The 27,206-nt window shown below is 40.4% G+C and overlaps 1 protein-coding gene across 1 annotated transcript in view; it reads left to right on the top strand.

The window, feature by feature from the left end:
- The window catches only part of THSD7B (thrombospondin type 1 domain containing 7B), a 900,946-nt gene that overhangs the window by 367,702 nt on the left and 506,038 nt on the right, over positions 1-27,206 (top strand). The window contains exon 6 of the mRNA XM_032638606.1: positions 25,070-25,225. Coding sequence (XP_032494497.1) covers positions 25,070-25,225 — 156 coding nt within the window. The remainder of the gene's footprint in view (positions 1-25,069; positions 25,226-27,206) is intronic.

Below are 27,206 nucleotides of genomic sequence, written 5' to 3'. Positions count from 1 at the left end.
GAATGAAATCATATTAAATAGAAGATATGAGGATCATGAAGTGATGGAAATGGTCCATCACTCGCAGAAAGATTGAGGAGGAAGGTAAAGGAGAGAAAACAAAGACAGTCACTGGGCCAGCTTGGACTGAAACTGTGGCTTTACCCAGCGGTCTTGGCTCAATACACGAGGTAGTTGATTTTTGAATAATTTTTATAGTTAAATATTGCCCCCTTTGTTGTTCCCCAGAGAAAAGAGATCATGGAAACCACAAATGATTTCAAATTATTTATGTCTATCAGTTTTTGATCTTTAACAGTCTAGGAGGGGAGATGAGACAAACAAATAAGTACAGAAATAAGTGGCTTAAGAGAAAATAGGAATTTTAGGGAAAGGGAGGCTAAACCAGTGAGATGTGAGGGCGATAGGGTATGTTTGTTAAGAAGAAAGCTTTTACATGGGCCTTAGCAGAAGGGCATGCTTTAGACAGGGGTTCATATGAAGGGGACAGAATCCCAGGTGAAGCAAACCATGTGAGTAAAGACACAGAAGTGGAAAGTCATCGAACATATTTAGAGTAAAACCAGTAATCAAGTTGGACATGGATATGGAGTGGATGAAGGTGAGGGCCATGGATTTAGGGTAGAGACAGAATTCTAGGCTGTGGTCTTTGGCCTTATAATGGTCATGAGATGCTAGAACTTGAAGTATTACCCTCTCTATCCCTGTGCAACACTCTGAGCTCCAACAATACTAAACATTTTTTTTGAACATTCTAGACCTTTGGAGCTAGTCTCTGACCACTGACCATGATCCTAAGGTTTCCCTCATTCCCCTTCACCCTCATGAACTTCTCCCTAGCTCTGACCTATCACCTGGATAACCTCTACTTCTTAGAAATTGTTTCCTCTGGGAATCCTTTGAGATGACGTAGGCTTTCTGCTCCCCAGTCACGTTATTTCACTGCGTTGTAATTGCACTGCTTGTGTGCGCTGTTAACCAGGCTACCACGCAAGGTCTGTGACGTTGGGGACCTCATCTGTGGTGTTCAATGTTATTTTCCCAGCATTTAGCACAGTATCTGGTGAATAAAAGATGTTTGAACTGAATTCAAGTGTTGCCGCTTCTCATGTTTCTTTTACCACCTTTGTCTTTCTTTCTCTTGGCCAATGCTCTACAAGGACGTGGTTCTCAGTGCATTTTCAGACTTGGATAAAACAGCATATTGTAGTGCCTGGGATCTGGCCTCTTGAGTAGCAGCTGAGGGGCCGGTAGTTCATCCTGGGAGATACAACCTGAAAGGGTAGGAGACTTAGCTCCGTGAGGAGTGAAACGTCACTCAAGGGAAACGTGATTTAGGAGGGAGCCAGGCTATTCCCAGTGCACCTGTATATTATTCCAATATCTTCTTTTTAATCCTTCCAGAGAAATCCGGTTTTCCAAATACACAAATCTGGCCTATATACCTTTGTGTTTTACTGTATTGGGTTGGCCAAAAAGTTCGTTCAGGTTTTTTGTACCATCTTCTGGAAAAACCCAAATGAACTTTTTGGCCAACCCAATAAAATGGTAGCCAGCAAAACACATTGCATAGCATTGCTTCATATTTTCCTTGCTTTACTCCTGGTGTTTTTTCCCGTCACTGCCTCCTTGCCTTGCAGCTTGCAAAGAAAGTGGGTTTTTTTGGGCTGTGCCCTGTGGCATGTGGGGTCTTAGTTCCCCGACCAGGGATTGAACCCATGCACCCTGCAGTGGAAGCACCTAGTCCTATCCGCTGGACTGCCAGGGAAGTCCCAGATAAAATATTAACACCTTAATTCTCATCATAAGCTCTACCTTCTAGAGGGCTCAGCGACAACAAAAGTCAATGAGTATTGAAAGAAAGAATGAGAGATGCTATTTTTTTTTTTTTTTTTTTTTTTTTTTTGCGTTACGCAGCCCTCTCACTGTTGTGGCCTCTCTCGTTGCGGAGCGCAGGCTCCGGACGTGCAGGCTCAGCGGCCATGGCTTATGGGCCCAGCCCCTGTGCGGCATGTGGGATCCTCCCGGACCGGGGCACGAACCCGTGTCCCCTGCATCGGCAGGCGGACTCTCAACCACTGCGCCACCAGGGAAGCCCGAGAGATGCTATTTTTAAGGATTTATAATAATAATCTAGATGAGACATAGTATGAGCCTGAAGGATGGTGGCAGCTGTAAAAGCTCTTCTTTTTCTTTCATTTTCCTTCTCTTTTTTTCCTCTCTTAACCTCATTTTCCTGCCTCTTCTTTTATGTATCATCCAATTTTTTTTTCATTTCTTCCTGTTCCTCATCCTTTCCCTCTTCTTTTCATCTGGCATAAATCTTGAGAATAACAACATTGTCAGTACCTGTGGTCGACTTCACAGCAGTCGGTACATCGTCCAGCAAAAGGAGGAAGAGCTCAGTAGGTATTTCTTGAACAAATGAATTCAAACCCCTGCATCTAGTCTTACCATTCGGTTTCAGGCCTTTCTTTTCACATTGGAACAGCTCTTCTCTTCTTTGCGATCGTTCACATACACCTGCACTTCATTAGTGAACAGTTAAGTTCTTTTCAGAGTCGAAGATTGCATTTGGAAAAAATCTGCTGAGACTAGTGCATTTACAATCTTTAGTTGGCTGTCTCACGAAACTTCATTTTGTCAGCTGGATTAGATTTTTCTCCAACACCAGGCCAAGATGTAATGAGGTTCCTCTTGGCAGTGCAATTTCTGAAACAAAGTTATCCCTTCCAAATCTATTTCTCCAGCCTTGTTGAATATGTGAATGCAAGTAGGGCATAGAAGAAATATCCACTTATTGTCCAGCTCTTCCTGCAGGAAAGTTTCACAACTTTCTCACCAATTTATTTTAGTCATTAGCATTTTTCCATGCTCTAGTTTGAACTTCACACCGGGTTCTGTCCTCAAGAGGGAAGAGTCACTTAATAAGATCTCTGTGTGTTTAAGAATGGCTAAATTACTCTTTGTGTCTTCTGGCCATTTTCTCAATAATGGAGAGAAGAATCAATTTCCATGTCAAGGAACTTCCCTGGTGGAGCAGTAGTTAAGAATTTGCCTGCCAGTGCAGGGGACACGGATTCGATCCCTGGTCTGGGAAGATCCTACATGCTGTGGAGCATTTAAGCCCAGGCACCACAACTACTGAGCCCTCAAGCCACAACTACTGAAGCCCACGCGCCTGGAGTCCGTGCTCCGCAACAAGAGCAGACAGTGCAATGAGAAGCCTGTGCACCGCAGCAAAGAGTAGCCCCTGCTCGCTGCAACTAGAGAGAGCCTGTGCACAGCAACGAAGACCCAACGCAGCCATAAATAAATAAATAGATAGATAGATAGATAGATAAGTAAATAAATAAAAGACACTTTGCTTTAAAAAAAAAAAAATTTCCATGTCAAGAGAAAAGCTGAAAAAGCAGCCGAATTGTGATACCCCTTCTAATTTTAAGATTCTCTGTGTCTCCATGTGGAATATAATTGTAGTTCATTTTATTCTTTCAAGGTCTGCTTTTCTAAGACTTTGATTTTATTTCAAACTGTTGATGAAATGTACCTGAGTTGTCCCAATTCTTTTAGGCTTGAAGCTCAGTACTGAACCCGGATATTTCTTTTTGAATAAGCTGTAGCATTTTAAATGCAGTGTTCCCACATTGTAATTTTTATTGTCCTGCCCAGCCCCATATCAGATTTTTTCCCAGGGTTCCAAACTTCAGGATATTGACTCTCCTGCTGCCAAATGTTCATGCTAAAAACCTGGGCAATATCCTTGGCATTTCACTGTCATTCACCTCTTTGCCCACACTCAGTCTGTCACCAAATTTTGTTAGTTCTGTTAACGAACCAAAACTTGGATCCACTCGCCCACATGCGATAAAGCCAATCTACTGATGCTGGGTTGTGGTGAAGGAAAGTGCAGCGTTTATTGTAAGGCGCTTTACAGGGTATCTGGGACAGCTAGCGCTCAAGAAGTCTGAACTCCTCTATGGCTTTCAGCAAAGCATTTTTAAAGACGAGGTGAGTGAGGGGTGTCCCAGGGCATGTGATCAGCTTGTGCATAACTCTCCAATCAGTTGATGATGAGGTAACAGGGCAGTGACACAGGGGTTAACGGTACCAATCCTCAGGTGCCAGGAGGTCTGGGGACTATGTGCTCATGGTCATCAAGCAGTTAATTTGGTGGGGTTTTAGCATCTGTAAAGCAACTCAGGAAACATGCATCAGATACTATTATCTAGGTATTCCACAGAGGAGCTAAAGCAGAGGATAAGGGGGACGGGACTGTTCTGGGAAGCCCCACGGGGTCCTGCTTGGTTACAGCTCTACTATTTTTTTGTTTGTTTGTTTATTCTATTTATTTCTATCTCCCTTCTAGCATTATTTCTCGTTTGAACTACTGTAACAGTTTCCTGACTTATTTCCCTCCTTCTACTCTTACCCCCATATAAATAGAGTGGGGCCTATTTAATGTGGTTTAGCACATGGTCTCTGCAGACACACTACCTCTGTCCACATTCGCACTCTGTCACTTACAAGCTGTGTGGGGATGATGATCATTCCTAGCTCATGAACACACGCCCTTACACATCACTCACAACGGAGCCTTATACAATAAGCACTGAATAACTATGAGCTATTATTATTTTTCTTTCCCACGCTCAGCTGAAGCAACTTTACAAGAAAGCTTACCTGAGTCTGTCACTCCCGTGCAAAATGACCTCAGTGACTCCCTCTGAATTAAAACTTCATAACGTCTCTCACATAGCCATGTACGATCTGGCCCTGGCATACCTCTCCAGCCTCAACACCCTCCCTTCCACTCATTCTTTTCCAGCCACATGGTGTGGCATTGAGCAAGTTAGTTGACCTTTCTGTGCTTGAGTTTCCATCTTGTGGCTAGAGGCTAGCATCGCGTAGTCACCTAGGCAGCAAAGAACAGGAGAATCATGGACCCAGATCTTAAACGTCTTGATCCAGAGCTGATACTCTCGCACGGTACATTTAAGAGACTAGTCATTGTGTCCCTGTTTCAATGAAGAAGAATGAGGGAAGGGGGAATCCCCTGGCTAAGCAGGCATTTTCCAGCAATGGCTGCACACTTTGGAAGAGAAACACAGATCTTTGTGGGGCAACTCGCTGTCTCTGCCACCGGTATTCTTTTCTATTAATTAATTACCCCTGTATTAATTTCCTATTGATGCTGTAATAAACTTAATGACTTAAGACAACACAAATTGATGATCTAACAGTTCTGGAGGTCAGAAGTGTGAAATGGGTCTCACTGGGCTAAAATCAAGATGTGAGCAGAGCCGTCTTCCTTCTGGAGACTCTAAGGGACAATCCATCCCTCACTTTTCCCAGCTTCGGGAGGCCCCCCTTATTTCTTGTCTCATGACTCCTTCCTCTGTCTTCAGAGCTACGTGGCAACATCTTCAGATGTCTTTCTATAACCTTTATTCCTCCCTCATCCACTTATAAGGATCCTTGTGATCACATTGGTCCCACCTGCATAATCTAGAATAATCTCTCCATCTCAAAGTCAGTTTATGAGGAATCTCATTTCTACACCAACTTAATTCCCCTTTGCCATGTAACATAATGTATCACAGGTAGTAGGGAGTAAGATTTAGACATTATTCTGACTACTCAAACCCTTTCTCTACTGAGAAATAAACCAATACTTGCGGTTTACTGAAATTAAGCAAGAGGGTGGTCCTTGTGAATATATGGGTATGTAGTATGATGTTAGGGGGTACAGAGGTCCAATTAGCTTATAATTAAGAATTTAGGTGCTGAAGTTGGGATTGCCATGTTTGACCACCAGCTCCCCTGTTTCCTACCTATATAATGTTGGATGGGTCACATAGCCTCTCTAAGCCTTCAGTCTTCTCCTCTGTAAGATGGAGATAACACAGGACTTCCCTGGTGGTCCAGTGGTTAGACTCTGTGCTTCCAATGCAGGGGGTGAGGGTTCGATCCCTGGTCAGGAAACCAAGACCCCACGTGCCGTGCGGCGCAGCTAAAAATAAATACATGAATAAAAATAAAATAAAATGGAGATGACAGTGGAGTTGTCAGGAGAAAATGAGATGATCCATATTTAAAGGAGAAAAAAATCATAGCCCAGTACCTGATATGTACTGAGCACTCAATAAGTACAAAGTGTTATCTGTTCTTTTTCGGACAGTAAAAGCTTTGCTTTCTTGTGTATTCGCACATTTATCGGGGCCCTGCCGTTGGTGACACAGTGTATCAAATATTAGAGATGGAGAGATGCACAAGTCAACCTTGACTGTCAGGAGGTCAAAGCCAATTTGGAGAAACATAAAAATGAATTATGTAGGTATAATATAAAGAATATTATATTCCAGGTGGGTAAAAAGTATTTTTCAAATGCAAGGTTAAAAAACATGCAACCCAGAAGAGGAGAGGAGTACGTCTTTTAAAGTTTCTATTAAAATGCAAATACTACAGCTTCTTCATCTGTAGAATGAGGAAATTAGAATACGATCCAACAGCAGAGTTTCTTTCGCTAATAAGATTATGTGATCAGTTCTCTCTGGGAAGGGCGTGACTCAGGCACTGTCCAGATACTTCACTGCCCTGCATCTGGTATGATGTGTATAGGAAAGGTCACTCCTGAAGCTCCGTGTCAGTTAATATCTTCTTGAGATTAGTCAGTCACCAAGAACATGGCACTAATCTGTGAGTTCTCTACGAGTGCCTTCAGAATCGACTGCTAACAGATTTGGTACTTCCCTAGAAATTGGGAGGTGGGTATGTAAACATCCCATTCAAAGCATCCCAGTTGACTTTAATGGATGAAGTCCACAGACCATGACTTAAGCTTTCTGTTGCACCAGTTTGACACAGAAAAAGCAGTACATGTGCGAATTTTGGAATGGTATAATAAATAGAACATATAACAAAAGTTTTGACTTTTTCAAAATGTTCCCCAGGGCTGTTCAGTTATTTAATTGAAATGACCAGTCATAAAATGACTCTCCAGGATTTCTTAGTATGTAAACAGAGAATTGAAAGACAAACAGTTCTAAAGAAATTGTGCAAAGTCATTGTAGCAAGAGCTGTTAGTAAGCTCAAATGTGAATAGCTGACACACACATCTCAAGAAGAGTAAAGGGTCTCAGATATTATTCTACTTGCCAGAAAACATGTTTGCCTGCAATCTTTTCATAGATACTGGCAGAAGACATCAGACCCCTTGGTCAGAGACAAAGGGCATTTGTTACTCACAGCCATGTCAGTTGCCAGAATGTCATCATTCGTACTGGTTTCTGGAGCCCCAGTTCGCATAGTGCAACACACAGGGGCCTGTGGTGCCTGCACGCATAGTGAGTTGTGTAAGGGGAGAGAGACATTGAGCCTTAGAGACCCCAGTCCTTCATAATGGGCTAGAAGCAAACCTGTACAACCTTTGCCCTAGAGGGTGACTTTATCCTTCTCTTCCAAGGCTGTTAGCTCTATAAACATACTTTAAAAAATAGTCTGGAACAAAATCTGTCATTATCTCTGATCACAAGATATGCAGAAATAGACAGATCCATGGAGAAACTCTCGCTACAAAACAACAACACACATGCATACACATTGGTTAATATATCCCTTACAACGAAAAATGTAACAAATTATATATAGTGAGTGATCTGCTGGTTTTCTGATTATAATCAAGACCTAGTATCTCCACTATATGAAACCATAGAGTGCCCCATGCTCTCCAAAATCTTTGATTGGCTAAAAGCAACCTCATTTTACAGTATCCTATCTTGCGGTGTTAGTTCATAAAAGGCAATTATTACAGTAAAAACACACAGTCAACAGATACTTCTATTTAGAAAACGTCCTCTCTGTTTTGAAAATTACAGCATGCAGACTTCTGGGAAATGTGTTCTATTTCCCTGAATCAAACAGAAGCTGTAAAAGTATTGGGCTATTGATGTGCACCTTTATCCAGCAAGGTCTAAGAATTTATTAAGGGTAGAGAAACAAATAGGTAACAGATTGGCTTCTCCTGCAGAAGTTTTTGAGATGTGAAATTTTAAATGATTCTGCCAAATTGTTGGTTGGTAGAGCTAATATTTTGGAAATTCTACTCCAGACAATGAAAGGTTTGTACGTATAACTTGCCACCTATTAATCTCAAGGTAACAAACTTTAAAAAAAATAAAAGATTTTATTGTGGGCATTTTCAGATGTACATGGAATTGAGATAATAATTACTACACTTTGATAAAATGGAATTATGTGGAAAGAAATACTGAACTGAGAACGAAGTAAATAGAATTCTAATTCTGTCTGTACCACTGATGATGATCCTTAGCCTTAGGCAGATGGGTTATCAATTCTGGCTTCAGTTTATCCTCTTATAAATTAAAGACGATAGAATGTATTCATTCTCACCTCATAGGTATATTAAATACTAGTGGGAAATACAAGTTAGTTATTTTCTGAAGAAAATTTGTTTATATGTAGTTATCTTTTTCTGGTTACCTGTATAGTCTCCTTTCCCTGAAATAGAATTGATTGGAGACACTACAGGTACATCATTTCCCCACAGTTCTACACCTGCAATTTTCTTTTTTCTAGTTAGGGTGTGCTATGAGATTGGCCAGACTCATTTCGTATTCTTTAGACCGGATAAAGCTTGAAACCAAATCTATCATTTTCAAGACTGATAACTTCATTTAAATAAACTATGTAGTTATTTGTTGATTTAAGAGTACTTCTCCGCATTTGTGTGTTTAGACTATGAGAAACTATTATTTGAAGCAAGAGTTAAAGAAATGGAATCTTGGAACTAATTGAGAGGAAAATTAGGTAACATTTAAGCAGTAATTATCAACAAACCTGATGATATGAATGGCCTATGGTACTTGTCAAATGTATATGTTTCTCAGCTGCTCCCCTGACATTTTGCTTCAGTGGGTCTAGAAATTTGTAAATTTTTAAAATGATAAAACAGGTGATTCTTATACAAGAGGAAGGTTAGGGAATATTGACACAATTTAATGTTTTCATCCTAAATATGCAAATTGAGACCTGCAGTAGTTGAACTTGACTGATCCTCAGCGTTGGTTCGTCACAGACCTAAGGGTAAGCCCAGTGCCTTAGACTTCTATTCATTGCCCACTTTTTTCACCTATTACCCTGGCCTAAAAGTTAATGTGCTTACAAAATACGCACCATCTATACTAACTTACACTGATTTTTTTCTTCACAGTGACTAGTCTAATACTTTCTTTCCAGCTAAATTTGGCAACTATTCAAGTTCTAGGGTCTGGAAAGCAGCCCCAGGAATTACAGAGCTCCTGTAAGGACTTGTTCCAATGATAACTTTAGACGTCGAGGCTCAGTGTGGAGTCTGCAGCTTTAGCATCGAAGCTTTGAATGATTTGCTAACTCTAATTGTTTTTCAGCTAGGATTTTATGGGTTTCTGTTTCCTGGTTATTCTTACATCTTATAGAAGCTACGCGGCTTTTCTTTATGACCCTGCAGAAAGCTTCTATTGTGAGAATACCGTGTCAAAGATCCTTGAAAATCTGTGACCGGTTATAAAGACGAAGATGATTATCTTTGTACTCAGTTTGCAAATGGCTTGAGGTAGACTTAAAGCTTAAAAGATATGGTGGCTATATACCAGGCATCAGTCTATGAATCTTAATTTAGTAAGACTTTCTCTGGCTTTCTCTTTTATTCTTAGTAGTGGGGGAAGCCTTATACAGTATAATTTAGACCCTGTTGTCACAAGTAAATGTGTTTTGTTCTTCTTTTTATGTCAGAAAGAAGGCTTCTTAAAGGAGCTTTATTTTCTTTTTCTTCCCGTCCTATTTTGAACACTATATAATACTTATAAACTCAGCTTTCCACAGCAGTTTCCTCATTCCATTTATAATTATAAACATTCTTTACCTATCTGTTGACCATTTTTATCCTGGGGTGGGGAACTTATGAAATAGATCTGTTTCTGAGTGCCTCATCATCATTTCCAGATGAGAATATAGGTGAGCATTTGGGGGAAAATGTAGGACTTGAAAGAAATTTTTATTCAAGTGTACTTGATATTTGATGTTAGAGGACATATCGGAATATGTTTTGATGTTTATCCAGAGAATTGTTGAGGCTTGGGGGTGGAGAAAGGGAGGTCCTTCATAACTCAAGTAAGAGCCGCCTTGGGAGGGGGTAGCGTTGGAGAGATAGAGGAGAGAGAAAGGGGCTGGGGGATGGAACTGACAGGTGGGTGAGGCCCATAACTAATTGTGGTTATGGGCAGGTGAGGTTGATTTCAAGGACCTGGATGAGACAGTCACTGAAAAGACACATGTTGCAGGGCTAATTCCTTAACATATTTTAACAGTATATGTAGCCTTACCCTACTTGCTCAAAGGGTTGCCCTGTATCATCATTTATAATCTCCATAATTACTAGACTTCCCACTCCTACCTCAAACCCACCTCCGTTTTCAGAGAAGCCATGTACACATCTGTCCTTGGAAATGTTTCCTTTTAATTGGAGAGTATTGGAATAGACCAGGAAACTTTATTACTTGTGTTCAGGTAACATAGTAGCAATACATTTATTAACTGCCTAATATTAAGTGACTGTCTCTCAGCTCTAGACTAACCCTTCTCTCTTTATGTAGGTGAAGGCTAGAAGTTGAAGTATAACCTTAGCAGTGTGATTGTGACCATTCCTGTTATCTTTACTAACTGAGATGGTGGAATCATAGTGTTTGCAGTTTGAAAGGGGCCGGATTGATTGTCTGGTGCAGACCTTTCTCTGACACGGTGATTTCCTTTTGAAGCGTCCCTCAGTGTAGTTTGAGATTGCATGCTAGTGATAACTAATTTATTACTATATAAACTTCCAGTTATTGCATAGACTTCTCTTACGTTGAATTGCTTCTTGTTAATTTCTCCCAGCTCTGTGCTTAGGAGCTACATAAAATTGATCTATTTTGTATATGAAAACCCTTCAGAATGTAAAGCTAGCCACACTAAACTCCCTACATTTTTTCTCTCTATACCAAACATTCCCATCTTCAACTTTATCTTCAAGGGTCATATTTTCATATTCTTTCATCATAAAGGATGCTTAATGAACTCTAATCATTTCATAATGAAGTATGATTTCCGTTCATTGTGGTTACTTGTCTCTTTAAAAATAAGCCTTTGGATTTGGCCTGGGATTATTATCATACTGAATACCCTGTGAAATCTACCCTCTTTCCCTGTTCAGAATTGGTTTGTTTTCTCCCTCCACTTCCATGTCTAAAATTTCTTACGTAGTAAGGCCCTAAATAATTTATCTTAAAGCAGCCTAAAGGGACAGAGTTCCCTGGGTGAAGGTGGGGAGTATAGGAATTTTAATGGGTCATCTAGTTATGTGGAGTCTGAAAAATGGGGCCCCAGTTTCTTCCTCTAACAGCGTAAAAAGGGATTCCCCTCCCTGCCATGCAGACAATATGGAAGGCTGACTGGTTTTCCCTCTGGAATAGTGCTTCTCAGATGTTAATGAACGTGCAGATTACCTGGCGATCTTTTAAAATGCAGATCATGAGTCAGTAGGTCTGGGCTGGGATTGGGATCCTGCATTTCTAAGCTCTCAGGAGATGCCTATGCTTTTGCTCCATGGACCACACTTAGAACAGCACTATCCAGTAGGAGTCTAATGTGAGTCACAAATAGGAGTCACCCAGTAATTTTTCCAGGAGTCACGTTAAAAAATTCAAAAAGGAAAAAAGTCAAAAGGAATAGGTGAAATTAATTTTAGTAATATACTTTATCTAGCCTAACATATTTAAATCATTATTATTTCAACATGCAATCAGTATAACAATAACTGAGATGTTTTTAAATTATTATTAAATTAATTATTATTAAATTATTTTTTGTATTAAATGTTGTAGGTATTTTGTACTTATAGCATATCTCTTGGATTAGCCGCATTTCAAGTGCTCATTAACTACACGTGGCTATGTGGCTTCTGGGTACCATATTGGATCGTACAGCTCAAGGTATAGAGAGTTGGATATCTCAGAACCTGGGAATAATACAAATAGCTAGTATTTGTTGATGCTTGCTTTGTACATGACACTGCTATGAGACGTAAGTGCTATATAAATGCTTTAGATGAGTCATTATTATTCCCCATTATACCCATAAGAAAGAAGGCTCTACGCTGGCAGTAACTAGCCTAAAGTCACAATGGCAGGGCCAGGATTTGATCTAGAGTCTGACTCTGGAGCTTGTGTTCTTAACCACTGCTCCAGGGCAGGGGGCCCTCTGAGGGAAGCAAGTCCTCAAGAAATGGGAGCAGTGGGCCTGGCGTTTGGGAAGGAAAGGCCAGGCAAGATGGTTCCCTGTGATGGGGTGTGGTCACTAAACTCTGACACTGAGGTGCAAATTGCTTTTTATGGATGGATGTAGTTTCCCTGTGGTATCCTTAAGCCTTTGGTGGTGTTGATTAACTTACAGGTTAGTAACAGAGGCTGCCTGTTGACCGTGCCCGTGGGGATTAAGGTTGCAGGGGAAGTAGGGGGGATTTTGGACCTACACCTGCAGTGGTGGAACCAAGGCCACAGAGGCACCTGGGTCAACTGGCCCAGTGGTCCGGAGGGGAAATGGGATCTGCCCCAGGAAGTGATCTTGCACTCTGGGGGAATCCTCAGACCCATTCCCAGGGCCAGGCCTTCCAACAGCTGTGTGGGGTGAGGACTTGGATGTTTTGGTTTGCAAACCAAAGGGAAACAGCAAACCTGTGGGCCCTGCTCTCCCATCTCAGCAGTGGTTGAGGCATTAGTTCTATAAGTTCCATCTATTCTGGGCTGTAATTTACCTGGAGCAGGAGGTTAATTTTATTTTGAGAAGCTACAGGATCTCTTTGTCTACTTTAGATTTTTGATCCCTTCTTAACCAAGATGTTTCTACCTTTTTCACCTGGAGACAAGGATTTCAGTAATTACAGCAACAGTGCTAATTTGAAAGGTGCCCTACTGCATGGTGCCTAAAAGGGCAGGCTCTGGACTCAGAATGTTGTGTTCAGACTCAGTCCATGTCCCCTGCAAGCTGTGTGACCTAGACAAAGTCACTTATTACCCTCTAGCAACCTGTTTTCTCCAAGCCTAAAATAAGACCAATTAATAATAGTTCTGGTTACACAGGGCTGCTATAGGCATCGTATAAAACAGTAAACATAAGATGCTTATTAGCTCAGTACCTGGCACTGAGAAAAGTAAATGTTATCTCTTAAACTATCATTGCTATTCTTCCCCTTATGTCTCATTATTCTATTTGCCAAGCTGAAAAGTCATCCAGTCATTTTTTTTTTTTTAACCGTAAAACTTTTAAAGTGCCCCTTGCCCTCTTTTGCATTCTTTAGCATTTTTACAGGCCCAATTTATTCCAAGCTTTAGCCCTTATAACATTATTATAATGCCATGCTAAGCTCACTAACATATGGTCTCGGCTGTGTTTCCTTCTTTTTAAATGTGTGCAAGCCTTTACAATGTGTGCTCATCGGAGAGTTCCCATGCAGCCCCACAGCCCCCTTGGAACTTTATTCTGTCAAATCCTCTATGGTGTTCTTGTAATTTGGGGGGTCAGAATTCCTTTCAGGGTGAGCCTACACCATAAAATGTATTCCATCTTATGAGATTTCGCCCACGACTTTTGGAACTTTCATTTCTGAATTGTGGGTGCAAGTCTAGCTCAGCTCCTGCGTCTGTCACAAACTCTGAAGGAACTTGAGGGGAAATCAGGGTACAGCAGGACCATCCATGGCTGGTTCCCAATGGACCCATCTCCGTCTTGGAACAAGGCTCAGTCTCTGAACGCCGTCTCCAAACAGAGCTCCAGTGAAACAATGATTTAATGAGAAATGGATGTTTTCCTGAAGATTTGGAGGAAGAAAAAAATGAAGAGACATATCCTACATCATACTCTTCAACTCAGTAGCATTTCTCATTGGGCCATTAGGCACAGTGTTCTGCCTCAATTTTCTCCTCCAAATTCTTATTCTCTGGTGGCTTCTTTATCTTTTTTCCTCTTTAAACTCATACCCTCCTCTTCCTTCTCCTTCTTCTCCTTCTTTAGGACAATTCACTTCTTTTTATGTTAACCATACTATATTTAGCCAATCAAAAGTTTGAGGGTTAGAAAAACAGTGTCTATATACTGCCACTAAATAGGACTGTAGGGGACAGAATCTCAGGTAATCCCATTCAGATTGCTTTCTGCCAGTGCTCTTGTCATGTCTACACTGCCAAAGATAGCCTCTCATTTGTCAGACTTTGTTCTGGGGTAGCAGCTCCTTTCCCTACTTTCTTTACAACTTCCACTATGAATGTACTGTCAATAGATTCTTCTAGAAGTTCTGCTTTTGGTTGAATGAGATTTTCATAAAATATTTGCGCAGTTAAAATTCTCATTTTACCATAGGGGCTTGCCTGGTGGCGCGGTGGTTGAGAGTCTGCCTGCCGATGCAGGGGACACGGGTTCGTGCCCCGGTCTGGGAAGATCCCACATGCCGCGGAGCGGCTGGGCCCGTGAGCCATGGCCGCTGAGCCTGCGCGTCCGGAGCCTGTGCTCCGCAACAGGAGAGGCCACAACAGTGAGAGGCCCACGTACCGCAAAAAAAAAAAAGATATACAAACATTAAAAAAAAAAAATTGCTGTGTGCAGCTGTATCTCATTTTATGATATAAAGACATCTATATTACTTTGGAAAATTCAGTTCACCCTCCCTTTTAAAAATGCGTAGGAATACTTTCAGAATTAATGTTTATTTGTATTTAAATAAGCTATGAGTACATCCACACTGCTTTTAATATAAAATCATCTAATTGTGTTTTTAAATTAAATAATTATCTCATTATTTTTGTTGCTTTTTCTCTCAAATTAAGACTTCATAGAAAGCAACTGTAATATTTTAAAACATAAATCACTGTCTTTTTGATATTATAACCTGTTTTGCTCTGATGATATATTTAAATGTACAAAAAATTGGAGTATGCAACTTCTCAAGACAGCTTTTTAATAATTTGACTACTGTCTAAACAAAAGACAAAATTTGTAAAATTCTACAGCATTTCAGCTGTTTTAAATGTCTGTATTGTCTGTGTGCATTAGAATTCTGCCAGAGAGTAACATACCGTATTAGTTAATGTATTACCTCCTGATTATTGCAAAAAAAAAATTCAGCACGTAGATTCCAACTTCAAGCAAAACACAGGTACTGAGAAGCACTGTAGTCAAATTAAAAAGATAGGTTCCAACCTACAGCCATGAAAATGTGCACTGAATTCAAGAATTTCAGAGCCTCGAGCTGGAAGAGTAAAACATGGTGAGGAAAAGGGAAAACCAGAATCACACTGGCCGGGTTCAGGTCCTGCCTCTGCTTTTGCTAATTATAGAAGCTGGGGCAGAATTTTAAAATTTCAATTGTCTCACTGGAAACTGGAGATACTAGTAGTACTTGTCTCATAGAATATTTTGCTAATTGAACCAGAATATACTTGTAGACTGCTTAGTCTACAAACTTAAGGTCAATATGTGGTCTAGTCCATGCATTCCCAAAGGAGATGATATTGCCCCCAAGGGGACAAAAAAAGGTTCTTGGGGTGAAAAAAATCGTACACTTTTTACATATAAAGTGTATGTGTATAAAACTTACTTACACACAGTATATTTGTGGTGTGAAAATGTTATAGGGGAAAAAGGGAAAATAAGGGAAAAAATGTTTACAAATGCTCCTTGGGGAGGAGATAACACAACAAAGGTGAGAAACGTTGGATAGTCTCTTTATTTTACAGAAGACCAGTTGCTAAACAATTTGCCCAATTTACACAGGTACTGGTAGACTTTCAGTTTAATGGATTTTAATGATAGTATTGATATTTGGCCAATTGGCTTTGCAAAATCATACTCAGTAAATTATTCAGAACATTGACTCCCTGACCTGCTAATCATAAAGATTTTCGAAGATAAAAGTCCTTACTGCACTCTCCGCTATCCCCTTTCCAGTCCTGACGCAGTTCTTCTGAGTTGGATCTACCTTAGGCCCCACTGGTTTATCCAAGTGGGAAGCTACTACTTTGTAATATTGGCCTTGACATAGTGAAGAGCCATAGAAAGTAGGACTTGAAATATATGAATAGGCCTGGGAGGAAAAGAACTTTCAACCAGTTTTGCAATGCAGGGGTTTTGGTTTGTAATTATTGTGTTACTTCTAAAAATGTATAATGTAATTTCTCGTGCAAAAGAGTGAACTATTCTGCATTTAAAAATCTTTTAGGTGGTGTCTCATTCCCCTCACTACTTAGGAACCTGGTGAATCCCATGAGCCTTCCTTTGAAGTCAAATTAACTTGTTCAGTCTAAAACAATTTGCAGATTTAAAGCAGTGTATGCTAACAAGGCTGTCAGGTACAGTGAGCCCTTTTCTTTCCCTTCCTTTAAAAACAGGATGGTGCGCATATTTGTTTTAGAGAGCAATAGTTCTTTCTTGGCTCTCTTAAATAATCACCACGTATTTCCCCTTTTGTGGCCCCTTAGGAATGGCTTTAAGCTTTGGAGTTTGTGATGTTCTTGGAGGACTGTGTCACCTCAGAGAACATGGATTTCCCCTTCTCGTTACCATTATATAAAATTTCCATTGAGTTATTCCCGGGTTGAAACATCCACCTTCTATATCCACCTAAATCAGACCTTCTAAATCAGATGAAGGCCCTTCTTGCTGATGGAGTAACAGGGCATCCTGTGACCGGTACCGAAGTCTGGGAGACTTAGGTCTGTTTTCTTTTGCCACCTTCAGACCTTTCTTACCAGGTCTTACCAGGTCTGTTCCGTGTCCCTTTCCGTCCCTGCTCTCTGACACATTTCTACCTCAACCACGTTTTTTGGGGTTTTTTTTTGTATTTTTAAAATATCCATTTTCTTTCCAATTCTTTTTTTTTTTTTTTTTTTTTTTTTTTTTTTTTTTTGCGGTACGCGGGCCTCTCACTGTTGTGGACTCTCCCGTTGCGGAGCACAGGCTCCGGACGCGCAGGCTCAGCGGCCATGGCTCACGGGCCCAGCCGCTCCGCGGCATGTGGGATCTTCCTGGACCGGGGCACTAACCCGCGTCCCCTGCATCGGCAGGCGGACTCTCAACCACTGCGCCACCAGGGAAGCCCTCCTTCCAATTCTTGCCCAATGGACTTAGGGATGTTTTACGGTCACCTCTGTTTTTCTTCAGTTGATGGGTTGATAAGGGATATGGTTGATAAGGAAAAAGAATTGGGCTAGTGATGCTATGTGTACCCAGTGGAGGGTGAGCTTTACAGCCCTCCTTCTCCAAGTTCCAAGCTTCCTTAATGGCTTCTTTGGTCATCCTTTGCTCTTTAAGAAAATCTAGGGGTGGTCTGCTTATTGTGAACTCACTGTAATAACTTAGGAATGACTTTAATCTTAAATTTTATTTTTTATAAATGTATTTATTTATTTTATTTTTGGCTGCATTGGGTCTTCATTGCTGCGCATGGGCTTTCTCTAGTTGCAGTGAGCGGGGGCTACTCTTGGTTGTGGTGCACAGGCTTCTCTTGTTGTGGAGCACGGGCTCTAGGTGCATGGGCTTCAGTAGTTGTGGCACGTGGGCTCAGTAGTTGTGGCTTGCGGGCTCTAGAACACAGGCTCAGTAGTTGTGGCACATGGGCTTAGTTGCTCCCCAGCATGTGCGATCTTCCCGGACCGGGGCTCGAACCCGTGTCCCCTGCATCGGCAGGTGGACTCTCAACCACTGCACCACCAGCGAAGCCCCAGTAATAATTTTAAGTACGTTTCAGAATCACATCAAAAACACCCACCTTGCTCCTCATTTTCCTCTAAAACACCTACCTTTCCTGAGGTTTGGCCTTTAATACTGATATTTTTAAATCTATTTTTTTTCATTTTATTTCTCTTTAAGAATTTTTTAGAAGGGGACATAGTGTTCACTTATTCATTTTCCTAATTAATTATTACTAGTCTGAGAAACGATCAGAAAGAAATTTCCAAAAGAAGATGTGGTACGTATATACAATGGAATATTAGCCGTAAAAAAGAATAAAATAATGCCATTTGGAGTGACATGGATGGCTCTAGTGATTGTCATACTGAGTGAAGTAAGTCAGAGAAAGACAAATATCATATGATATCACTTATATGTGGAATCTTAAAAAATGGTACAAATGAACTTATTTACAAAACAGAAACAGAATCACATCTGTAGAAAGCAAACTTACGGTTACCAAGGGGGAAAGGAGGTGGGGGAAGGATAAACTGGGAGACTGGGATTGACATATACACACTACTATATATAAAATAGATAACTATGGGCTTCCCTGGTGGCGCAGTGGTTGAGAGTCCGCCTGCCGATGCGGGGGACACAGGTTCGTGCCCCGGTCCGGGAAGATCCCACATGCCGCGGAGCGGCTGGGCCCGTGAGCCACGGCCGCTGAGCCTGCGCGTCCGGAGCCTGTGCTCCGCAACGGGAGAGGCCACAACAGTGAGAGGCCCGCGTACCGAAAAAAAAAAAAAAAAAAAAGATAACTAATAAGAACCGACTGTATAGCACAGGGAATTCTACTCAGTACTCTGTAATGACTATATTGGAAAAGAATCTACAAAAGAGTGAAGATATATATGTGTGTGTGTGTTTAACTGACTCACTTTGCTGTACAGCAGAAACTAACACGACATTCTAAATCAAATATACTCCAATAAAATTAATTAAAAATAGAGGAACAGAGGAGAGAATATATCATAAAGAAATATATGAATATAGGTCTGAAGGCTACTGTATTTCTCCCCTAATTTTGTAATTGTTGGATATTGATCTAATTACTTTCTAAAACTGAATACATACTTCATTTATTTTGTCCATTTTTATTCTGAATATTGTTTTCCATCTTTACTTATCATGTTGTTACTCGGTAGCATTAAGAAAATCACTAGTTGGTAGGTATTTTCGAATTCACTATGTGAAATGAATGAAATTTGGAAAATTTTTTGACATGTGGCCGAATTTCACATAATTCCCGCAATTAGAAATGATTATTTTTAGATATTATATTTATGGTACATACATCCTCCTGCCAAACTGTATTGTACAGTACTTTGCCAAGAGAGTCACAATATGGCTAAAATTAAGCTTTATTAGATATAATAGGATGAGATGGGATTTAATTCTTTAAGCTGTCTATAAGTGCTAGAAGACATATTTGCTTTTATTCTAACCACTAAGTTAAAAGAATGACGCATTATTTTGCAAATCCCAGTGGCAAAAGGCAATTGAAATAATACATGAAGCTTCTTTAAGGAAAATAGCTTTCTGGTTAAAACTGTAATATTATTTATCTTTCCCCTTCAACCGTTTGACTCCTTCAGTTTGTGGAAGCCTATTTATTTCAGCAGTTAGGTGGATTGAATTTCTGCCAAGTCAGTATGCTCCCTAAGTGAATATGCCAGAGGCAATACTGTTTCTCAGAAACCATTTAGAAAGCAGCATTTTTACATAAGTAGGCTCTTTCATTATTTTTGAGTTAACTCTGAGCAATTGCTGTTTATATTATGATTTCCTGGACACCCTGTGGAACGAGGGGGTTCTGAGTTTTGAGTGAGAATTCCCTTTGGGATTGACAGGGCCTGCGTTTGATTTGGAAAATTGAAGTGAATATAACTTTTTGGTCTAAGTTCTTTGTGAAGGCTGATGTCTTTCTGCAAATCAAATATCTTATGTAAAATCAACTGAAGATAGAATGCAGGGGTTCTCAGATACCCCTAAGATAGAAAGCAGGCAAAATCATCCGGGTTTTAAGAGTTCCCAGGAAGTAGCATCACCTTTACTTTCTTTTCATCTCTACCTCCCTGAAAGTACTGGGAAAAAATCAATATGTTTGACTAATTTCTTGCCCATGATCAAGATCTTTCTTTCTGTTCTGAGGGAAAGCTGAGTTCCATTATGCCATGGCAGAATTACCTGAAACTCTTGCTAAATTTTTAAAGACTCATTTGATGTTTCATCTGATAATAGACATATTAAAAAACAAGAAAATGCCATTGGCTCCTGTGATAACATTTTTTACTCTAAGCAAACATTACTCATTTTTTAAATAAAATACAGAGGGTACCTAGTTGTTAATTATAATTAACTAATTTTGATGATGATGATACAATTTCTATTTAATTTCTTTTTGAGGCATTAAATGACATTGAAGTTTAGATCTTACAAAATGGCCAGCAGTAGGGGTGGGGGGGGTAATATACTCTTATTGAATCTTTGTCAACTTATTTCTGTGTTGATTCAAATTTGTTTGGATCAGAGCTTGATTTAGTTTCAAAGAAGGAGATGTGAAGGCACTCATTTTTCTTTACAGTGGTGGTCACATGCTAATGACAACAACAGGCATTTTTCTTCTTAATTACAAATCATTTCGATTGAATTTGTATGTTCATCTAAAATCACTTTGTCCTTAAGGAAAATCATGAACTATGCACATTGCTAGAATTAAGAACAGTTTTTTCTTTAACGTTAAATGTATCAACTCCAGCATATTCCCACCCCCTTTGTTAATTAGCATTCTGTTCATGGAGTAATTCATTATTTAAGGTGATCAGTAGCAGACTTGCACATTTCTTGTAAGGCAGGTCAATTTAATAATTTCTTATTGCAAATGAAAAATTCCAGGTTAGGCACCGAAATATTCAAAGCATTAATGACTACTGCATATGTACAATCACTTATCAGACTGTAATATATTCCCTAGCTTTAGAAAGCTACTGCTATGTAGTGATCTCAATTGATCTGAGTTAAAAGTTACTTTGTCTCTTTAACACTTTGTGGCCATGAGAGGTCTTTATAGGGGCTAACATTGCAGCCTACAAAACCTAAATAGCCTATAAAACCTTGGCTAATTGCTTACCTATTCAGGCAATTGGTCAACACAGGAATGGCAGAAGGTGTCAAGGTGACATGGTCTAAGGCAGCTGGAGAAAGTTGGACCAGCACAGACCTTCACTGAGTAGGTACACTGATTGCAGCAGGGATCCATTGCATTAGAGCAGACAGTTATTAGCAAATAGAAATAAAGTTGTTTCAGTCAGTATATCTAGAGAAAGGATTTCAGGTGACTAGAAAAGCAGCTTCTCTTCCCACAGACATCATGGCTGGAGTTTGGTCAAGAAGAATTGAGGGCTCAGTAGAGAGTAAACTACCCAGACCATCCAATTTGAGGTGGTTCAGATATGCCCCCCTACCCCACCCACCTCCCAGGATAATTTTATTACATCATGAACAGCTACAAATAAAAGAACAGTTTAAAGTGGAGCACATTTTGGTCTCACTATCTCCTGCTTTGTCAGGGAGGTGTGGGATGGAGCTTGAAGGAGTATTGAAGTGGCAGTAAAGTAGGAGCGGAATTTGGATTTTGTTTTAAGGGTTAAACAGCCTGCAACCTTCATGAATATCTTGGATCTATCGTGTCACTGGTTGCCTCCACTGTGGTCACTGTGATTCATAAACAAAATATGCTTGGTACGAATGACCTCATCTATTCTGTCTGATGCCTTCATTCCATGGAAGGAAATCCAAGAGGAACAGGTGGAGGTGAGTCAGCCACCAGGGACAAGGCTCAGGTCTTGCTCTGCCTTGGACTGGCTGAGTGAACTTGGAGAAACCACCTAAGGTCTTTGGAATTCAGTTTTTCAGTAAAATTGCTGAATTAAACTAAATTAGCTCTAAAGCTCCCCTTCTAGCTCTAAGAGTCAATAGGCGTAGCGATATCCTGTGTTCAGTTTTCTTGGGGAGTTGACTACCTAAGTGATCTGAAGCTTCGTGACTTACTCATGATTTATTTCTAGAACAAATGTGTCCCAGGGGGCTGACATAGAGAAAAGTTGACCCAAGCCCATTGATTCAATGCCTAAATGAAGCATCTTAGACATGTCCCTGAGACTGGGAGAATTTATTGACATGGATTAAGATCTACTGTCTTTCAAAGCAGCAGGTGCTGAAGAGGCATGAGTGCTCTGACAAATGGCCTCACTCCCACCCCTGGGCCTCCAATTATGTCGCTTAGTAGCCTCCAGGGAAATCCCCCCATTCCTCGCCAGCATACCGTGTCTCTCCCTAATTTCATATCTTAGTACCATTAACCCTAATGTCAAACAGTCAGTTGATTGACAGTTAAGTATTTATCAAAGGGGACCTTAGGGGACTTAACCCCTCACCTCCCAATAATCATCAACAGCCCTCCAAAAATAAGCCAAATAAACATAATATCTGTAAAAACATTGTCTTTGACAAATGCAGCTTCATGTCAAGTTCCCCAGTCTCTTTCCTACTGTACTACCAACCCTAAGGCTTAACTACCTTCTGGACAGTTAAGCCATTCTGGCGCTTCTAACGAGATTTAGTTCAGACCTGCTGTGAGCCTAGGTATTGCGCTGGTGCATTGACCAGTTTCAACTGCAGGGTCCAACCTCAAGTTCAGAGACTGTGACAGCAAGTGTCTGCTGGATCTTGGAGCTGAGACGTTTGGGGTACCTTCTCAGCATTGATCACCAGACACTTAAGTTCTGTCTGGTGTTACAGGGAGACAGCCATGGCAAAGGAAAGAGAAGCAGCAATAATGCCTTTCTAGTCTTATTGTTGAGGCTCATGGACTCATGAATGCTTAGTACCAACTCACATTGAAAAAGAGGCTACATGAGGACAAGTGACCTTGTCTGTTTCACTACAAATCTAGCTTCAGCACCTAACACAGTGTTAACTCATGGTAAGTACTTAGCAATGTAGGTTGAATGACCGATGATGAGGCCACACAGAGCAGTGGTTCACAGCACAGATTCTGGAACCAGACCACCTTGTTCCAAATCCTGGCTCCACTGCTTGCTAATTGGGAATGTGAGCAAGTGAGTAAGGTGTGTCTCAGTTTCCCCATTTTAAAGTAGGGATAATAATAGTATATATCTCAAAGTTATGCAGGATAAATGAATTGATGTTTATAACCAGTGCCTGGCATGCACTATAAACATTTATTAAACAGCTAGAGTAATCAGTTTACATGCCCCCACGTCCTTTTCCATCATTACTTAGGTTTTGTTTTTGGAACTAAAGTTTGAGTTTGTGAGAACACATGCTAACCAAGCATGGGCCTGGACCGAAACACACTTCTGCCTTAAGACCTCTGGCTGTGCAGCTTTCTATTTATACAATACTCTAAAGCATCTCTTTCCATCAATCTTGTTAAAATGCTACTTGACTTACCTTTCTCGACTGAGAGTTCCTTGAAAGCAGACACCATCCAATAGGGCTTAATTTAAACGGGTACTCAGTGGTTTTGGAATGAATGCATGCTGTACTCAGTGAATGGCTGCTTGTTGGTCTTTTACTCACTCCTGGGGAAGGAATTGCAAACCCCTCCCCCATCTCACAGGTTCTTCTTTACCTGTGGTCCATCAGTGTCATATGTACATGCACAGTCCTGGTCACTCCAACCTCCCCACCCAGCTGTTGTTATCTTCAGCACAATTTCTGATCATCACCTCTCCTCAGCCTTCCCAGGAAACCCCTTTACTTTCCCCCAATATCTGCTCTCTCTTCCCTTGCCTGTCTCTTCCACACGGCTTGCAAGCTTTGACATTTACGTTAGCAATCTTGCTTTGTTCCTGTCTTTTATTTTGTCAGGTCAAATCCTTTTGGTAAACTGTAAAAGAATTAGTTGCAAACAAACCGTTATTATCATTTTCCTTTGCAAGCTTTTGTTTTTCCCATTCACCCTCATAGACACCTCCAGCCGCTCCACTTCTTTCTCCGATGGTTAAAACATCTTCATGACAGTATTTCTTTGATTTTGCTCTTGCTTTGGTTTACATTCAAAGTCTGCTGGTCACAGCTGTGATTTAGTTCGATCTGTATCTGATTCAATTCACATCTTATGTAAAGAGTGAGGAAGTAAAGTAGATGGGGTGATTTACCTCCCTATTGTCTCATACCAGTCTCCATCTTTGAAGCACTTCTGATCTGCTTAACAGATGGAAGTGACATATAGGAAATATTTCAATCATAGTACAAGGCAACCCATAAGATAAAACCGTCTGGTCTTAAACCATTGGCTCACAAACTCTGAATTGCTCCGAAACCCGCTTAGTGTGGGATCACTCTGTGCAAGTGTAGTCAGGCATTTGGCTGTTCTTTTATTGGGTCATTTTGGGGTATTGCTATCCTAGCTCCTATTATGTTATAATCTCCATGAGATTCAGGAGCCCATCTTCTTCTTCATCTGTGTATTTTCATGATTCTCAGCATGGGTCTGCATAGAGAGGACACTTGATGAGCACCACTGATGGACAGATGATTACTTCCTCCTGCCTTGACCCAGTTCTGGGCATTCTCCGGGCGCAGGTGCATACCAGGAAGAGCTGGAAGGTTCCTAGTTGGCATTTCCTGTGGCTGCGCAGACACTCCTTGTGCCTCTGGCTAGGCTTTCTAATGAAACTGACTTCCAGGGGCTAATTCTGCCACTGCAGATCCTGATTTTTCTTCTTCTTCTAAAAACCATTTTTCCTCCGTGTCTTCGAGAGGTCCACCCCTCAGGGGAGTAAGAGCAGTAGGTTGGTTATGGTAAACACCCCACCTCGGGGTTCAATTTTGAATTTTTCACAACAACCCAGTCATTTGTATAGTCAAGATAGACTCATCTTAGAACTTCACAAAGCCACTTAATTTTTTAAACTTCATAACTCTAGATAATTTTTATCTAGATTTCCAGTCCTCTCTTGGATTCCCAGGGAATACTCTGTCAAACAGGAAACTCAAATGCATGCCCTTTGTCACTGTCTTTTCTTGCCTTTCCTCACCCCAAATGCTAATAATGTGGAGCTAAGTAGTACATATTGGAAGAGTGTTGATAGTTTGTTTGCATATAATCTGTTTAACCATAAAGCTGATGTGAACAAGGCAACCACCCAAATAAAGATTGGAAACATTCTAGGGATGTTCAGAGAATGTGACTCAGGCCATTTTTTTTTTTCTGTCCATGCAGTCTCGAGACCGGTGGAAAAGACGTTATGTTTGGGACCTGCCCCTTCAGCTTCTCAGCTCTGCAATATCCCTTGCTCCACAGACTGTATAGTATCTTCCTGGTCAGCCTGGGGCTTGTGCGTCCATGAAAACTGCCACGATCCTCAGGGAAGAAAAGGTGAGTGCCTTGTTTGTATGTGCTTCATTTCCTTCCAGTGCACGCTATTTATTCTGGTCACTAAATAGCCTCTTAAGTCTGCTTAGGACAATATTTGTTTGTAAAATGTAGATAACCAACTCAAGTCTGACAGCATTCAGTTATTAAGGAAGCATTGGAGACATTTCTGTGGGCACAGAATCCTACCTTGGTTGACCTTCCAATTAGGCTCATAGCTGGTGAAGTGACTATTACTGAAAAATGGTATAATTTAACCCCACAAGATATTTGGTCCTGACCAAAATGTCCATAAGACATTTGTTCCACACCAAAATGTCCTTCATATTTGGTCCTGTCCAAAATGTCCATAAGACATTTGTTCCACACCAAAGTGTCCTTCATATTTGGTCCTGTCCAAAATGTCCATAAGACATTTGTTCCACACCAAAGTGTCCTTCATATTTGGTCCTGTCCAAAATGTCCATAAGACATTTGTTCCACACCAAAATGTCCTTCATATTTGGTCCTGTCCAAAACATCCATGAGCATATTTATCCCATGCCACATGATTTGATTAGGACCAAATTTCAAGGAGCTTTTGCCACGCACCAAATGTCTTATGGACATTTTGGACTGGATCAAATAGCTGCTAACCGTAAATTAATGATTTTTTTATATGTAATGGTTATACTGTAGAAATTAGATATGATTTCTATAATCATATCAAGAAACAATGGTTTTCCGTATCTATTTATTATTTTCAGATTCCCAAAGGCTGAATCACATACTGAATTTGATGTTATACTTCAAATTTTCATGAGGGGCATTTATGTGTGTTGTTTTCTATTGATGTTGTCCTCAGGCTTAAAGCAAAATCTTCAACCTTTGGGTGCTTGTTTATATTTGTTACGCTATGAGACTAAATATCAATTACAGGAAAAGAACTGTAAAATATACAAACACATGGAGGCTAAACAATACAATACTAAATAACCAAGAGATCACTGAAGAACTCAGAGAGAAATCAAAAAATACCTAGAAACAAATGACAATAAAAACATGACGACCCAAAACCTATGGGATGCAGCAAAAGCAGTTCTAAGAGGGAAGTTTATAGCAATACAATGCCACCTTAAGAAACAAGAAAAATCTCAAATAAACAACCTAACCTTACACCTAAAGCAATTAGAGAAAGAAGAACCAAAAAAAACCCCCCAAAGTTAGCAGAAGGAAAGAAATCATACAAATCAGATCAGAAATAAATGAAAAAGAAATGAAGGAAACCATAGCTAAGATCAATAAAACTAAAAGCTGGTTCTTTGAGAAGATAAACAAAATTGATAAACCATTAGCCAGACTCATCAAGAAGAAAAGGGAGAAGACTCATATCAATAAAATTAGAAATGGAAAAGGAGAAGTAACAACTGACACTGCAGGAATACAAAGGATCATGAAAGATTACTATAAGCCACTATATACCAATAAAATGGACAACCTGGAAGAAATGGACAAATTCTTAGAAAAGCACAACCTTCCGAGACTGAACCAGGAAGAAATAGAAAATATAAACAGACAAATCACAAGCACTGAAATTGAAACCGTGATTAAAAATCTTTCAAAACAATTTCCCTAGTGGAGCAGTGGTTGAGAGTCCGCCTGCCGATGCAGTGGACATGTGTTCGTGCCCTGGTCTGGGAAGATCCCACATGCCGCGGCTGGGCCCATTAAAAGGATCATACACCATGATCAAGTGGGGTTTATCCCAGGAATGCGAGGATTCTTTGATATATGCAAATCAATCAATGTGATACACTATATTAACAAACCATATGATAAACTCAAAAGATGCAGAAAAAGCTTTCAACAAAATTCAACACCCATTTATGATAAAAACCCTCCAGAAAGTAGGCATTGAGGGAGCCTACCTCAACATAATAAAGGCCATATATGACAAACCCACAGCCAGCATCGTTCTCAATGGTGAAAAACTGGAACCATTTCC

The sequence above is a fragment of the Phocoena sinus genome, chromosome 7 (assembly GCF_008692025.1).
Source record: "Phocoena sinus isolate mPhoSin1 chromosome 7, mPhoSin1.pri, whole genome shotgun sequence".
NCBI lineage: Eukaryota > Metazoa > Chordata > Mammalia > Artiodactyla > Phocoenidae > Phocoena > Phocoena sinus.
Note: the sequence above shows the minus strand (reverse complement) of the source record. Positions and strands in the feature narration are given on the sequence as shown.